The sequence below is a fragment of the Prionailurus viverrinus genome, chromosome B2 (genome assembly GCF_022837055.1).
Source record: "Prionailurus viverrinus isolate Anna chromosome B2, UM_Priviv_1.0, whole genome shotgun sequence".
Lineage (NCBI taxonomy): Eukaryota > Metazoa > Chordata > Mammalia > Carnivora > Felidae > Prionailurus > Prionailurus viverrinus.
Window position 1 is genome coordinate 26,417,445 of NC_062565.1, and position 18,017 is coordinate 26,435,461.

At 35.0% G+C, this 18,017-nt stretch overlaps 1 protein-coding gene across 4 annotated transcripts in view; it reads left to right on the forward strand.

Annotated features, from left to right (window-relative positions):
* The window catches only part of GMDS (GDP-mannose 4,6-dehydratase), a 640,362-nt gene that overhangs the window by 290,407 nt on the left and 331,938 nt on the right, over positions 1–18,017 (forward strand). For all 4 annotated transcript variants that reach the window (XM_047858179.1, XM_047858177.1, XM_047858176.1 and 1 more), the window contains 2 exons: positions 8,236–8,428; positions 9,299–9,403. In XM_047858179.1, coding sequence (XP_047714135.1) covers positions 8,236–8,428; positions 9,299–9,403 — 298 coding nt within the window. The remainder of the gene's footprint in view (positions 1–8,235; positions 8,429–9,298; positions 9,404–18,017) is intronic.

The window sequence follows — 18,017 nt, forward strand, 5'->3', positions numbered from 1 at the left end:
ATATACAAATGAGGATAACTGAGGATATCTGTTTATGTCTTTGAATGTTGAGAAGAGCAATTTTCTTTATATTTGTACTTGAATTAACTATTTTCTTTTAATTTTAAATACTTCTCTGGTTCTATAAGGCTTTACTACTCTTCTCTGAGACTGTCCTAATAGTGTGTTACAGATGAGGATATCCCACTACAAGATCTTTGGACATTTCAATAACCCATTTCTCCTACACCCACTTCATTGATTATAGTCTAAGATGGTTCTCCTTTACTCTGAATTCTGCCTCTTTATATAGTGTAGTATTTAATCATTAAACCTTTGCTTAATAATTGTTATACTAAAGCTTTGAAATTTATATAGAATTTTGTCCATCTTGCTCTTGGAAATTTTACCTATTTCAGTACTGTGAAATTACCAACCCTTTCTATCATTCTGGTAGCCTGTTTTCTTTTCTACTAGTTTTTGGGGTTTTTTTGTATTTTTATTTTGTTATTTGTATATTTGACATTTAAATTCCTCATTTGTTTACACGCTGTCTTCATTCAACAAATACCATGCCAAGCAATGTTTCAGTCTGAGGGATACAATAGAAAAGATAAAATCCTCGCCGTCAAGGAGCTTACATTTTGATGAAGGTGATAGAAAATAAACAAGTAACAGATAATATATTAAAATGAAGAAGAAATGAAGCAGCGTGGAGTCCTGGGTAAATATAGAGATGACAAAGCATTGGGTGTTTTAGATACAGAGGAAGGCAAAGAAGCCCTTTCTAAGGGGTGACATCTGAACAGAGATAAGGGAAGAAAAAAGAGAGATAGTAAAGAAGGAAGAACACACGCACATAGAAGGGACACAAGTGTAAAGGTTATAGGCAGGAGTTGGCACTAGTCTGGGGACAGCAGAATGTCCAGAGAGGTAGGGTCGTTAGTGAGAGAAAGCAGAGTAGGCAATGAGATGGAGAAGCACTTGGGGGCCGGGTGGGAGGAGGACTGTGGTTGAACTAGTAGCTGCTCAGGTGCTGCTATAGTCCTGGTGGAAGGTGATGCAGCTTTCATAAGGATGCTGCAGATGGTAGTGGGGTAGGTGTTATTTCTGTGAATTCTGAAGGACAAGAAGGGCATCCATGAAACCTAGGTTTTGTCTCAAGCAGTAGGTAAATGGGTATCATTTGCAGAGGAGAGGCCAAGGGAAGAACTTTGGCGACATCCAGAATTCTGTTTTGAGCCAGTTCAACATGAGATGATATGAAGCCTGTCAAACAGATGGGAAGAAATGGGGGGGGGGGGGGTCCTACAGCTCAGGTCCAGGCAGGCCTGGAGATGGACCCTTGGGGTCCTAGGCACAGTGATGCTAATGTGAAACCCAGACCGAGTGAGACACCTCACAGTGGGTGGGAAGGAGCCACAGGGCCAGAGTGGAGATGGTGGGACAGCACAAGAGCCCAGGAAGTTGTGTCAGTGAAGTAGAAGAGAATTAGAAGAAGGTAGGGCTCCAAAAGCCAAGTGAAGAAAAAAATTTTAGAAGGGGAAGGTAGGGACTAATTTTGTAGGCTTTGGTTTTTTATCAGTCTTATTTTTTTGTTCTCCTTATTAGATAAAATAAGTTCCTACTGTTAACAGAGTCTCCATGCCTCTGAAAATGCAGCTCTGTTCGTGATTGGAAGCATACTCCATATTCATCCTGTAATATTGAGGAAATATGGAAGAAGTAATGATAATTTTTTTTTAATTATTCAGTCTTGGCCCCAAAATATAACTATGATTTAGTTCAGGGTGCAGAAAGCTCTTTCTGTAAAGAGCCAGTTAGTAAATATTTTCGTTTTTGTAGAATATATATTCTGTGTCTCAGCTACTCAACTCTGCTGTTACAGTGTGAAAGCAATCATAGAAAACACATAAATGAATGCATGTGGCTGTGTTTCTATAAAACTTTATTACAAAAACAGGCATAGGAACAGATTTGGCCTGTAACTTTCCAGACCCCTGATGTTCCGGTGTATTTCAGAATCGTACTTGTAACCATGAGAGGTTTATCAAGCTACAGAGGAGTAGTCTGATATTTTTTTTTTTTAAGAAAGCCAGTTAATTTGTTGCTCTATATCATAAAACCTTGTGGACAGTTAGATTTTATTAGCCAATCATATTCTTCAGCATTTTGAACATTAAACATATGCTGAATTCTTGATGGACTTACTAAAAAAATCTGTACGGAACCATCCTGCCCTATAACTCCCACTCCCCTGCCATATTTACTTTCTTAAGCCTAACTGATTTTAATTCTTTTGGACATGATTAATTGGATATTCTAGCACAAGAAAAGCTTTTTGTTGTGCAGAATCTCCTTATCCTGTGTTTCAGAAATAGGAGCATATATATACACAAGGACTTCTGCTTCACTGTGAATATAAAATACAATTATATAATATATATAACTTTCCTGTAAGTATAGTATGTGGCTTCAACACTTGCCTTCAGCCTTCTGTGCCTCAGTTTTAGTGTTTACCTGTTTTAGGATGAAACATGTATATGCAAGATGTTTAGAATGATGTCTGCTCAATATTGAGTGTTCATATGTCAGCTTTTCTTTTCATATAGCTGTTTATATAATATGTATATAAATGAAAAAAATAGCCAAAGAGAAAAAAATATCCAACATTGTCTTGCCCTTCGTACTTGACTGATCCCATCAAGACAGATTCCAAATGTGATTGGATATTAATTTATACATAAAAAAAGATTTAAGTATTGGCTTGGCTGATATGTAGAAAGGATCTTAAAGATCATCTGGTTCATGGTTTTTTCATCTGCATTTCATGAATCGTTAGAAACTGTAGACAACATGGCAACACTCTGCATGTATACCTGCACACATGTACATGCATACACAGTTGCACATATGTGCATTTCTGTGTCTTGCCAGAGTCTGAGGCTTTCATTGTGTCCTCACAGAGTGAGTCTCAGAAAGGCTGAGCACTGAGCACCATTCCAGGAATGGAGACCCAGATTTGCTGTTCCTGACTTTTAGTGTGACTTTTATCAAGTCATTCTCTGTGAACCTCAGAACTGGTTTCTATTTCTCCTAGAATTGTTATAAAGCTCCAACAAAAGCATTTTTGAATTGTAAAATGTCCTATAAATGTATAGTGGTGGCACTATACTATAAGAAAACTACAGCCAGGAAGAGTGGTTGAGTGGTCTGCTCAAGAGCCCTGACATCCCCATCTTCTGAGATCCACTCAATGAACTATACCCTCAAATTGGAGCCACAGCTTTTTTTTTTTTAGAACAAAATGACCCAATTCCAAGACCATTCAGTGGAAAAAGAATAACCTTTTCAGCAAACAGTGCTGGGACTTGACATCGATGTGCAAACAACTACTTTGGACTTCTGGCTCACCACATACATAAAAATTAGCCAAAACTGATTGAAGATCTAAACATGAGAAATAAAATTATAAAACTCTTGGAATAAAACTAGAAGTAAGTCTTTATGCTCTTGAGTTAAGCAAAGCATTTTAAGATATGACACCAAAGCACAAACACAAAAGAAAAATTAGATAAATTGGACTTTTATGTTTCATAGGATACCATTAAGAAAGTGAAAGTGTTTGTATACCTTAAATTTACACAATGTTACATGTCAGTTACCTATCAATAAAGCTGGGGAAAAAAGTAAAAAGACAATTACAATCCATGTATCTGGTAAGAGATTTTTATCCAGAATATATAAAGAACTTTTATAACTCAATAATAAAAAAGATAAATAACCAAACTTAAAAATGGGCAAAAGATCTGAATAGACATCTCTGCAAATAAGATGTACAAATGATCAATAGGCACATGAAAGGATGCTTAACATCATTAGTCATTAGGTAAGTGCAAATCAAAACCACAGTGAGACATTTGTGTGGAACCACGAAAGAATCCTAATAACCCAAGCAAAATCTTGAGAACAAAGCTAGAGGCACCATGATGCTTCCTGATTTCAAGAGGTACCATACTTCCTGATTACGAGCTGTCATATAAAGCTATTGTAACCAAAACAATATGGTATTGGCATAAAAACAGATGCATAGATCATTTGAACAGAACCAAGACCCCTGAAATAAACCTATACATAGATGGTAACTAATTTATGATGAAAGAACCAAGAATGTATAATGGGGAAAGGACAGTCTTCCTAATAAATAGCATTGGGAAAACTAGGCAGCCATATACAAAAGAATTAAACTGGACCACTATCTGACACCAAACACCAAAATTAAATAAATTAAAGACTTGAATGTAAGACCAGAAAGTATATAACTAGAAAAACAACAACAACAACACAGGTGGTAAGGTCCTTGACATTGGTGCTGGTGATTATTTTTTGGATTTCACACCAAAAGCAAAGGCAACTAAAGCAAAAATAAAATAAGTTGGAGTACATTAAACTGAAAAGCTTCTGCACAGCAATAGAAACCATCAATAGACTGGAAAGGCAACCTACTGAATGGGAGAAAATATTTGCAAATCATATATCTGATAAGGGTCCAATATCCAAAATAAAGACTTCAAACAACTCAATAGCAAAAAAAAAAAAATCTGATTTAAAAATGTGCAGATCTGAATAGACATTTTTCTAAAAAAAGACAGATGGCCAACACATTCATGACAAGGTGCTCAATATCATTAATCATCAGGGAAATGCAAATCAAAACCATAATGAGATATCATATTGTACCTGTTAGAATAGCTATTATCAAAAAGTCAAGAGAAAGCAAGTGTTGGTGAGGATGTGGAGAAAAGGGGACCCTTGTGCACTACTAGTGGGAATACAGGAATGTATTGGTGTAGCCACTGTGGAAAACAGCATGGAGTTTCCTTAAAAAATTAAAAATAGAACTACCATATGATCCAGCAATTCCTAAGGAAATGAAAACACTAATTGGAAAAGGTAGTTACATCCTCATGTTCATTGCAGCATTATTAACAGTAGCAAAGATATGGAAGCAACCTAAGTGTCCATCGATGGCTGAATGGATAAAGCAGATGTGGTGAATATATACAATAGAATATTATATTAAGAAGGAAAGAAGGACATCCTGCTATTTGTGACAACATGCAAGAAACTTGAAGGCATTATGATAAGTGAAAAAGGCCAGACAGAGAGATAACTACTCATGATACTACTTTATGATCTCATGTGTATATGGAATCTAAAAAAAAGTAAAAGAGAAAAATACAGTCATAGATACAGAGAATAATTTGGTCATTGCCAGAGACAAGGGAGTGGGGTGGTGGACAGTGGATGAAATGGATAAAGGTGGTCAAAATGTACAGACTTGCAATTGTAAAGTAAATAAGTCATGGTGATGTATAGTATGATGACTATAGTTAATAATGCTGTATTGTATCATTTGCAAGTTGCTAAGAGACTAGATCTTAAAAGTCATCATCAAAAATTTTGTAACTGTGTGTGGTGTTGGATGTTAACTAGACTTGTGGCCATTTCATGATATATGCATATACCAAATTATTATTGTACACCTGGAACTAAGATAATATTTTATGTCTATTATACCTTAATAGTAAAAAAAACCCACAGTGATACACAACTTCACACTCTCTAGGATGTCTACAATCAATAAGACAGACTATAATAAGTGTTAAGTAGACTGTGGAACAATTGGAACCCTTATTTAGTGCTGGTAAGAATGTGAAATGGTGCAGCCACTTTAGAAAATAATGTGGCAGTTCCTCAAAATGTTAAATGTTGTATGCAAATGACACTACTTCTAGGTACATGTCCAAGAGAAATGGAAATATGATATGTGAAAGAAGCCAGTTATAAAAGGCCACATGTTATGATTCCATATGTATGAAACATCCAGAATAGGTCACTGCATAGATGCAGGAAGTAGATTAGTGGCTGTGGGGGTGGGAAGGGAAGATGGGCAAGAGATTGCTAATGGGTATGGTGTTTCTTTAGGGGATGATGAACACATTCTGGAATTAGATGGCGGTGATGAGTGCATAATGCTGTGAATACTAAAAACCACTGAGTCGTAAACTTTAACAGGGTCAATTTTATGGTATGTAAATTTTATTGTAAGAAACTGTTACTTGAAAAGTGTAACCCCAAATTGTGCTTTCTTGCCTATGAAAGCTTGGGAGGAAACATACTTTTATCCTATTTAAAAAAAATTTGGGGGCGGTGCCTGGATGGCTTAATCGGTTAAGCGTCTGATTCCAGCTCAGGTCATGATCTCACGGTTCGTGAGTTCGAGCCCCATGTCGGGCTCTGTGCTAACATCTCAGAGCCTGGAGCCTGCTTCAGATTCTGTGTCTCCCTCTCCTCTCTGCCCTGCCCCTGCTTGTACTCTGTCTCTCTGACCCTCAAAAATAAATAAACATGTAAAAAAAATTAATAAAAAAATAAAAATAAATTTTTTTAAGGGTTTATTTATTCTTGAGAGAGAAAGAGCACAAGCAGGGGAGGGCCAGAGAGAGAGGGAGACACAGAATCTGAAGCAGGCTCCAGTCTCTGAGCTGTCAGCACAAGGCTGGATGTGGGGCTCGAAGTCACAAACTGTGTGAGATTATGACCTGAACCGTAGTTGGGTGTTTAACCAACTGAGCCACCCAGGCACCCCTACTCTTCTCCTGTTTTATCTCACGTCTGCCACGTGAATTTTACTGACAGGCCTAGATGACATGCGTTTAGAGTCAGGTCTGTGGTCACCAGTCGCCCAAGTTCCCTAAAGACAGACTGCACAAGACTGCAGCTTGTGCCCAGGTGACACTCAGGACTGGCAGCAATGAGGGCCGGTAACCTCACTCACCTCAGAGAGGGGTTTTTCCAGGTGAAGATTGAGGTCATTCACCAGGCAGCAGGGAAGCATCTTTGTATTGTGCCCAGCTGTTATTGGCCTGCAAATAAACCAGTGACAAAGATTTTCATCATTACTATTTGGGGACATTTTAATATTAGGTTAATTTATATTTATTGTGCTTAGAAATAATTTAAGAAAAATAATATATCACATTTATTTTTAAGAACCATCCTAAGGAAGCGCAAAATATTTAATTATTCCTTGAAACCTCTTTTTGGAAATCATTCAATTCTATACATTAGTACTTATTGTATTTAATGTGCCTCAAAATTAAAAGATTATGTATGCATGTGATATGCTAAAAATCTTGTATCTTAGTTAAAAATTAAAAAAATAAAACAATCTTTTAAAAAATCAACTATGTCCAAAACACATATTCTCAAACTTCTCTGCATAAAAGTCAACTGGGATTGACTCATTATAAATGTGGATTTCCTAGGATTCTACCCCCAAGAGATTGGTTCATTCTGGAATTTTAGAAATACCACAGGTGATTCTGAGGAGCAAGGGTTTGCACTTTGAGAACCACTGCCATAGGGAATTCAGCCTAGAATTAGGAAGTAATATGTGTGTTTAAAGTGTTCTTCACTTTACCGTGGATAATTAATAGATATTTCTTAAGATATTTTTCAGTCATTTGATGTTAGAATAGATCACATTCATACTCTTATTCTGCTATTAGAAAATATTTTTCCATGATTTTTATTTATTTTTATTTATTTCTTTTTTTTTAAATTTTTTAATGTGTATTTATTTTTGAGAGAGAGAGAGAGAGAGAGAGAGATTGAGCACAAACAGGGTAGGGGCAGAGAGAGAGGGAGGCACAGAATTCAAAGCACGCTCCAGGCTCTGAGCTGTCAGCACAGAGCCCTACCCAGGGCTCGAACTCACGAACTATGAGATCATGACCTATACTAAAGTTGGACACTCAACTGAGTGAGCCACCCAGGCACCCCTCTTTTTCTTTTTTTTTAATTTTAAATCCAAGTTAGTTAACATATAGTGTAATACTGATTTCAGGAATAGAATTTAGTAATTCATCTCTTATATATGACACCCAGTGCTCATCCCAACAAATGCCCTTCTTCTACCCAACACCCCACCAGGAACCCTCAGGTTCTTCTCTGTATTAAGAGTCTATTATGGTTTGTCTTCCTGTCTGTTTTTATCTTATTTTTGCTTCCCTTCCCCTATGTTCATCTGTCTTTTTCTCTAATTCCATATTTGAGTGAAATTATATGATTTTTTTATAAGCATAACATTTCTAAGTAAGTGAAATTGTAAAATGCGTTTGTTTTACCACCGTCAGCATCTATGTTGCTGCTAAACATTAATGTAACACTGTCTTCACCTGCTATTTCCAGATTTCTTTTGACTTGGCTGAATATACTGCAGATGTTGATGGAGTTGGCACTTTGCGGCTTCTGGATGCAGTTAAGACCTGTGGCCTTATCAACTCTGTGAAGTTCTATCAAGCCTCAACTAGTGAACTTTATGGGAAAGTGCAAGAAATACCCCAGAAGGAGACAACTCCTTTTTATCCTCGGTCACCGTATGGTGAGAACACATGGGTATAAACTTGTACATGTGCCATGTTCTTTTGGCATGGTCGTGCGTGTGGTTCTGCTTTAATTCTGTTCCTTTCTCTCATCTGAAGTCATTTGAGTGTGAGATTAACACTCAGATTGGACTAAGTGAGCAGACATTGAGAAGCATACCTTTATACACTGCTAACTACAAGTATTTGCTACCATTGCCTCCAGGGTGAAATTACCACTTCACTTCACCAATCCATGTTCATTCAGTCTTCCATACAGATCACTTTGAAAGGAAAATTAGGCCCACATGACTTTTTTTTTTACTAAACTGTTGTAAGATTTGCTGAAGTGATAGATTTCATTTCATGTTTTTTATTTTCCCAACAGAAGTTTCCCTGGGTTCAGATATTTAAAAACAAACGAACAAAAAAACCAGGTCTGTTATATCTTATATATTTTTTAAAAAAGAGTATTCATGGAAGACTTTAGTGATAAAACTTCTAAGCATCTAGAATATTAAGATTCCTTTTTTTTTTTTTTTTACTTTCTAATTCCTTAAAACTAAGAAAATGGGAATAAGATCTTAGGTCAACTTGATATATTGCATACTATAGTTGAATCAGTTAGATTGTGGAAGACAGAACTGTGGCTATTACAAAAGTAAAATATTCTTAAATATTTTCTTGTGCACATGATTAACTGGCAAAGGAACCTTTATTTTGTCTTTGGCTTTCATTCAAATTTTTTTCTATCTTAATGTAATATAAATTATAGTTTTTGCAAGTTGTTACTTATTTAAGATGAGTGAAAATCACTGTCTTTTATAAGGAGACACCATCATTTATAATAATTACTGTCTTTTATTTCCTTTTAAAAAATTGTTCAACAGGGGCAGCAAAACTCTATGCCTATTGGATTGTGGTGAACTTCCGTGAGGCATATAATCTCTTTGCGGTGAATGGCATTCTCTTCAATCACGAGAGTCCTAGAAGAGGTCAGTAAATATGTTAATGGACAAGAGAATTTCAGACTTTTACAACAACTAAAAAAGTTGTATGTTACATTCTGTATATGTACTGTGCAGACTGGGGAAAACTTCACATCTGCTTTTAACTACAATTGACCCTTGCACAACAAGGTTTTGAACTGTGCAGGTCTGCTTATACAGATTTTTTACAGTACAGTACTGACAATGTGTTTTCTCTTATGACTTTATTAATAATATTTTCTTCTATCTAGCTAAGTTTATTGTAAGAATACAGTATATAATACGTATAACATACAAAATATGTGTCAATCAAATGTTTATGTTATTGGTAAGGCTTCTGGTCAACAGTAGGCTATTGGTAGTTAAGTTTAGGGGGAGTCAAAAGTTATATGCATATTTTCTACTGCATGGAGGGTTACCATTCCTTACCTGTCTGCATTGTTCAAGGATCAACTATATTTTGAATGTCAGAAGTGGTAAATGAAAAAATACAAATCCAGACTTAATTATTTAGTAAGTTTGCTAGGTTTTTTATTCAACATGAAAACTGAACACTGTTCTAATTTTACCATTTTCATTGGTAGGTCTTCTCAAGCACATTTTCTTTCTTTTTTTCTTTTTTTAATGTTTATTTACGTTTGTTTTTTTAATTTTTTTTTAACGTTTATTTATTTTTGAGACAGAGAGAGAGCATGAACGGGGGAGGGTCAGAGAGAGGGAGACACAGAATCTGAAACAGGCTCCAGGTTCTGAGCTGTCAGCACAGAGCCTGACGCGGGGCTCGAACTCACGGACCGTGAGATCATGACCTGAGCCGAAGTCGGCCACTTAACCGACTGAGCCACCCAGGCGCCCCAATGTTTATTTACGTTTGAGAGAGACAGAGACAGAATGCGAGTGGGTTAGGGGCAGAGAGAGAGGGAGACACAGATCTGAAGCAGGATCCAGGCTCCGAGCTGTCAGGACAGAGCCTGACATAGGGCTCAAACTCACGAGCTGTGAGATCACGACCTGAGCTGAAGCTGGCCGCTCAACCGACTGAGCCACCCAGGCACCCCACAAGCACATTTTTAACCTAAATATTAGGAAGTTTCAAAATGAATGGAAAGGAATAAGTAGTAAACTAATGGTTGTTTCTGGAAGTCACTCTTACTTGTGTAGACTCAACTTGTAGAATCCATATATTTTTTTACTTTGAGTCAGTTAGATGTCAATATTCTTTCTTCAATAAATAAGTAAAAGAATAAATAAATACAAGATATTCTTTAATATCTTTTAATAAATAAAAGATATTCTTTCTTCATCCAGAAATTACCATGCTTCTAGAGTATATGTTAAAATAAATTTGAAATCAGTTCTTGTATTTAGAATCATTATCACTTTTTTTCAGAAAACCGTATTTGTTTGTATTGCCTTGTTTGCTTCTCATAAGTTTCTGTTGAAACTGTTAGCAACATGCTGGCTTTTCCGTTGCAAATGTAAGGTTTTAAATAAGAAAATGTGTACTCTTATCATTATTTCTGATTTGTTGAAGCATGAGAAATCTTTATAAAACTTGTATAGTCTTCACAAAATGATAATTACCTGTACAATACAATTCTAAGAAGTTTTATGAAATTTCACTATCCTTTAGCCTTTTAGCTTGAGAATCATTGAGAAGTCCAGTCCTAATTTGTTTCATTCAAGTCCACCAACTAATAATGCTTATAACTTTTTCAGTGAAATTTTATGTGACTGTATAGCTACATAATTAACCTATAAGTCATGAGGAAAGAGTAAAGTGATAGATTTATAAAGGTATCTTTAGCATCAGTATATTTTTATTTTATAATTGCATAAGTTAAAAATTCCCATGATGGGCCATTAGAGCATAAGAACCCAATCTGTCATGTCTGTTGCTCCAAAAGAAAACAAAAAGCAGCCAGAAAAGTTTCTTTAATTAATTTTGTGGTTGTGGATATTCTTAGTAGAGGGAAAAGGAAAAGGAAGATCGTAGCTATCCTTGCTCACAGCATTTGGTGTGCGGGATGCTCAAGGCATCTGTTCAGTAAATGATAGTCCCTCCCTCTTTCATCCTAACTATGTTGATACCCATTGTTTGGGTTCTTGTGCTTTCCACCCCTCAACTTTTCCACCTGAAAAACAAAATAAATAAGTAAAAGTCAATTGTTTTGGATAGGTTAGGATAGGGAAAAGCATTCTTAGTTGCAGAATGAAAAGATACATTAAAATATAACTTTCCCTCAAAAAAATCCTCTATTTGCATATCTTATAATGAGAACTAATTTTTGTCTTTGTCAGTGTTAAACACTTTAAAATTTTTTTATTTTATTTACTTTTTTTAACATTTATTTATTTTTGAGAGAGAGAAAGTATGTGTGAGTGAGTGGGGAAGGGGCAAAGAGAGGGAGACAGAGGATCTGAAGCAGGCTCCACACTGTGAGCATAGTCGAGCCAAATGTGGGGCTCAAACTCCTGACCTGAGCTGAAATCAAATCTGCTGCCCAACTGACTGAGCTACCCAGGCGCCCTAAAAAATTTTACTTTAAAATTAATAACTTCTTTCTTCCCTTTCATTCCCTCTCACTGACTCCCAGCTCTGTCCTCAGGCCCACTAAAGCTCCTTCAGAAACATTTCAAGTGTCTTTATCCTTAAACATACAGAAAGGGTTATTCTATATGTAATATTCTACATCTAGGGCTTTTGTTAAAAACTTGATCTTGTAATATACACATTCTGTTTTATTATATACCTGAAAATCAATATTTCATTTTTTATTTCATTTAATATCAAATAATGAAGAATTATAGGGGTATATGTAAAAATGATATAATACTTATTTGTTAAGATTTCTAATAGTTAATACTTAAAGCATTTTTTGAATTTGAAAATTAATTTTCATATTAACTTGGTCCTACAATACTATTATCATTTTCTCACAATTATTATTTTTATTAATTTATTAACCTTTTCCAAGGAGATTCTTTGGAATCTACCATTAAGGAAGTCTTCTTCCTGTGTTTTATTTTTGAATCTTCAGCTTATAAAACAATACCTCTGTGCTAATAAAAATTCAATACATATTTTTAAATGCATGAATGAATAAATGAATGAATATCTCATGTTTTATTAAAACTTTACTGAGTTGAAAGCTAGGCAGTCTGAATTAGAGAACAATAGGAATTTATCTAAAAGTTTTAAATAAATATTATTTTACTTATTTCATGCATAAGGGTAACCAAAGGCTAACTATTCTGAAGTAAAGATTAACCCTGACATACTTTAATAAATAGATAAAATTCATTTCTAATTAATAATCTTAGTCTGTATGCCTATAATTGCTATAGTACTTTGTTTGTTTTCTTAAGTAGGTTTAGCATTTATACCTCAGTCCTCTTTTGCCCTGTTATCACAGTGATCAAATAAAATACTTTTTTTTAAAATATTTACTTATTTTGTTGAGAAAGAGTGTGCCAGGTGGGGAGGGGCAGAGAGAAAAGGAGACAGAATCCAAAGCAAGCTCAGTGCTGTCAGTTCAAAGACTGATATGGGGCCTGAAGCCAGGAACCATGAGACCATGACCTGAGCCTAAGTTGGACACTAAAGTGACTGAGCCACCCAGGTACACAATACTCTTTTTTTAATGCAGTGGTAAACTTCAATCTAGTCCTAAGGTATATATCCCAAATGCCCAACTAGTAGAGCCCAGACTGATGCACCCTTTTTGGGGTATGTGCTTTTTCTCTAATGAAAAATAATGACCAAGGCACCTTTTGACTACAGGAATAGTATTCTATGGGAATTTCTAACTTTAAAAAGTATGAATGAAGAATTTTTCAATATAAAGATATTCTAGACCAGAATTTGGCAAATAATGGTTCATGGGTCAAATCCAACCCACCAGCCTATTTTTATATATTAAAAAAAAGTTTTATTGGAGCATAGCCATGTCCATTTGTTTGTATATTAATCTGTGGCTGCTTTCACAGTAGTCTGGTGGCCTGCAAATCCTAAAATATTTGCTGTCTAGCCCTGTAAGAAAACATTTGCTGGCCCCACCTATAAAATAATTTGCTTCTCAACATCAAGAAACTTTCAGTTGGGTTTAATATTTCTCCCAAGGTAGCAAGATAATCTTACACAAAAGATTTCTTATAAATATTGAAGTCAAAGAGAATAAATAATTAACTCATCCATTAACAAAATTCTGAAGTGTTTGGGTCAGTTAGGGTTCTATTATGCTTTATTGAAGCACTAAGGTGTGGAACCAAATAAACTAGTAACTGACTGAAGATCTGTAGCATAGCTCATTACAGCAGCCCTCCCTCCTGAGTTTGACACTTTTTCCATTATATTTTTGATGGGGTTATATATCTTTTCTCTATTCCAAATACTTTGTAGTTTTCTTTTTAAGTGTACTTATTTTGCTTTGTTATGGAAAGATCACAATGCCTCTAAAGATAGTTGGGATCACCTGTGTTTGGCATCGAATTAACAGTTGGAAATCATTGATGTAGAGAATGAAGCCAGTAATCAAAGACTTGGCCCCTGTTTCCCTCAGTCAGCCATGTAGTCACTCTTTCAATTAAGGCAAGATAGTTGATATGCTCATGCTTTAGGTATGCTTATTTTATAAAATAGAGGCACTTTAGTAATATTTAGTACAAATTAGTAATGAACAGTAGTTGAAATTCCATAAAGGCATGAAAATGTATGGTATGTATTGTATGCTGTGGGAATAACTACCATGTTTTATATGACAATATCCACAGATATTCATTACGTGCTTTTATTCGTAAGCACTCAACTTTTTAAAATAAAAAATGTACTATTCTTTTTTGAATTAAAGGGGTAGTTGCTTTATGAATAAATTGCAAAAAACAAGACATCTATCTGAAAACCTTTTTCCTCTCATGTTGTTTCTCCAAATTTGAAGTTCTCTGTTCCCTTTACATATCTCTATATATGTACATAAATACAGTGTTCAGTTTGCCACAAATGTGAACGTGGCTATAGTGACACTTTTCTTCTGGAAATACAGACTTATATATTTTCTATTTAGGAAATAAAGGCTGGGTTTATTGTCTAGCACTATTAAATTTCTTTGAGGAAGTTGTCATGTACAAAAAAATCTTTCAGCATTTGTTGCTAAGTGTTTTTGAAAGTTATATCAGTTAATAAGACTGATGTCATAAAGCTATTAACTATATAAATTAAACTATGGAAAATATTGAGAAATTTTTAAATTACTTTAAAGTATTTCATGAATAAAGACATTAGAATTTCTTTTTCGATATATTGTTTATCAGTATAAGAGATTTTATAATCTCTTAAGTTTAAGATTATTCTATAAACCAGAACATTAAAACAAGGCTATTTGTAAAGCTAATGGTAATATTTCTAGCTCTCATTGTTTATTAATTTAGAAATAAAGTAACAGGAATTCTTACTGTTCATCACCTGGATAATTAAAACATTTTGCTAATTATATTTTATTCTTATATTAGCAGACTACTTTGTCATTTCACAAATAACAAATTTGCTGACCTTTAAAAATTATAAATAACAATATATATGAAATAATATATTGAAAAAAACATATTTTACATGATCAAGAGTGAACAAAGAGAGATATCCTACCTTCTAGTTTCCAAAGATTAGAAAAGTCAAATGATTAAACTTGACTTGATTTCCTGACTTTAATAACTGTAGCCATCATGATTAAGAGTGAAATGCACATAATATTGAGCATTCATTGTTTGTGACTTTTCCATTTTCAGTATGAGTGTAGAAGTAGTGTCTAATATCTTATAGCTAAGTAATGGTGTAGGTTTCTGAGAGACTTCCCACAGTCTATGTCCTTAAGGAGAAAGCCCACACTAAGAATGTGTTCCATGAAAGTTCTCTGCTGTCTGGTATCAGCAGGTGGGGCTCAAGTGTCTGCTGGTTCACAATGGTGGGCCCATTGACTTTTGACCCTCACTTGAATGCCACTGGTGTTACAGAAGGAGGTTAGTTTAGCAGTTCCAGTCTTTTTTTTTTTTAACGTTTATTTTGAGAGAGACAGAGAGAGAGAGAATGAATCCCAAGCAGGGTCTGCACTGACAGTGCAGAGCACAAAGTGGGGCTCGATCTCACAACTGTGAGATCATGACCTGTGCCAAAATCAAGAGGCAGACACTTAACCAACGGAGCCACCCAGGTGCCCCAAGAGTTCCAGTCTTTTTATGAGGATATTTTTCTTACGTTGACTCATCTTAATGTGTAGATCATTAGATCAGTCTGGACAATATAGTGACTACTACTTCCAGAATAAACTGAAGAAGTAAAGTTTGGCTATGTGAACCTACCTCATCACTATTAGTTTGCTAGCAATGAATCACATGCAGTGACTGCCTTCATCCCTTGGATACCTTTAGCCTGAGTAAGAAAGAAACCAGGGTCCATGTCAACAATATTATTTCTTCCATTTTCTTCCCATTCTTTTTCTTCTTTCTTTTTTAAGTGTTTAAAACTGGAACATTTAGTCAGTTCTACATAAATTAATATTTTTTCTTAGGTTTTCTCCTTTTCTTTCTCCTTCCATGTTTGACCCCTAAATAATACTGTCACCCACGTATGGTGTATAACTGTGCTACCTGCTCTGTGACCATGGAGTCCTATAAAGAGGCTCCATCATTGCCTTCTCCCTCCAGGAGCTCTTTAGTTTCTGGACTCCTGTTTCTCTAGAATTCCAAGAAAGCCTAATAAATACCACGAAGAGGCTGGGGCATTTATGTGCTTATTTTATTTTGTGTTTCTTAGTCGAGAGGAACTTTTTATCATTTCCCAGATGAAGGAATCAGAGTAGTTTGGCCTCATCATCATCATCATCATCATCATCATCATCATCGTCAAGCATTATAATAGTGAAAAATGTTACATCCATGAGGTGTTTTGTTGCATTTGACATTGTGATTTAATATCTAAAGGTACTTTTAGAGACATTTTAACTAACTTATTTAACTTACACATCTCTTTATTTGTATGTGGAAATTCATACACCTATTTTTTCTAATTCTTTAATTTAAAAGTGTATAATAACCCATTAAATAATATTCTTTATTTTAAAGAGCTTTTAGGGAACAGTTGATATCCACTTTTATGTATTCTCCCCAAATACCCTCAGAATTTATGAGATGGGAAGGAGTTTAAAGATCACCCCCTCCCATTGATTTCATCAATGAAGAAACTGGAGCAGCATGAGGTTGTGTTGTCCAAGGTGACAAAACTAACATGTGTCAACACTAAAGCTAGAGGTAATCGTAAAGAGAGAAATGACATAAGCATTGTTCATATTTGCAGAAATAGCATGTATATGAACTGTGAGTTGGAAGTGAGCAGATCAACTCCCATGCAGCAGAGCTGGTACTTGTACTATGGAACAAAGCAAGCAGAGAAGTGGGAAATCTATCTCAATTGCTTTTATCTTTTTGTAAAAGACATTGATTGATTCGGTTAATGGAAATATAACCTTTCAGATATTTAGCAGAATAATCATAATAAAACATTACTTTTATAATATTAAAATGTAAATACGCTATGAAGACAATGACTTATCTTGAATATCACCAAAAAGTTGGCAATGAGAAGAAACAGAGCTAATACAAAATACGTTAAAAATCATGTGGCAATAAGAAGATATAAAGTACTTTAAATATACCTGTAATTAAGAGTTTAAGACTACCACAAATGGATGGTGTACTACTACTGTTTAGATATTGAGCCATTTTTTAAATTTATTTATTTATTTATTTATTTATTTATTTATTTATTTATTTATTTATTTTTAATATATGAAATTTATTGACAAATTGGTTTCCATACAACACCCAGTGCTCATCCCAAAAGGTGCCCTCCTCAATACCCATCACCCACCCTCTCCTCCCTCCCACCCCCCATCAACCCTCAGTTTGTTCTCAGTTTTTAACAGTCTCTTATGCTTTGTTGAGCCATTTTTATATGAGTGTAACACATTCCTCTAAATATGGGCTTCATAAGAAATCATATATATCAGTCTAAACACAGTATTCAACTGAAAGAATCTGACATTTTAAGGTTCATGAACTTGTGGTTTTGAGTTTTAGACTTGAGTTTTGTTTTGTTTTGTTTTTTTAGCTACCAAGTGTTTTGCTTTTTAAAATTCCTAACTATATTTATTGTTATAAATTCATCTTCATATGTGTAAGCTATAATTCCTGTAAAAATCAACTAATTAAGTCACAGTAAAATTTTGGATAATTTTCCCCTTCATTTTTTTCTAATGATTGCTCTTATTCATTGCTGGAAGATAGACTAATTCTCAAGGATTTTGGTTCTCAACTGGGAGGGAATGAGGGTAGGAAGAGTGTGACTTTGCCCCTCAGAGGACTTGTGACAATCTCTGGAGGTGTTTTTGGTTGTCACAACTGGAGGTGAGGGTAACAGCAGGAATGCTCCTTAATATCTTACAATGCACAAGAAAACCCCAACAGCAAAGAATTATCCAGCCCCAAATGTCAGTGCTAAGGGTGAGGTAGCTGGCTCTAGAATTTCACCCTTGAAATGTTATCATCCTATCTAGAGAAATATCATCTATAA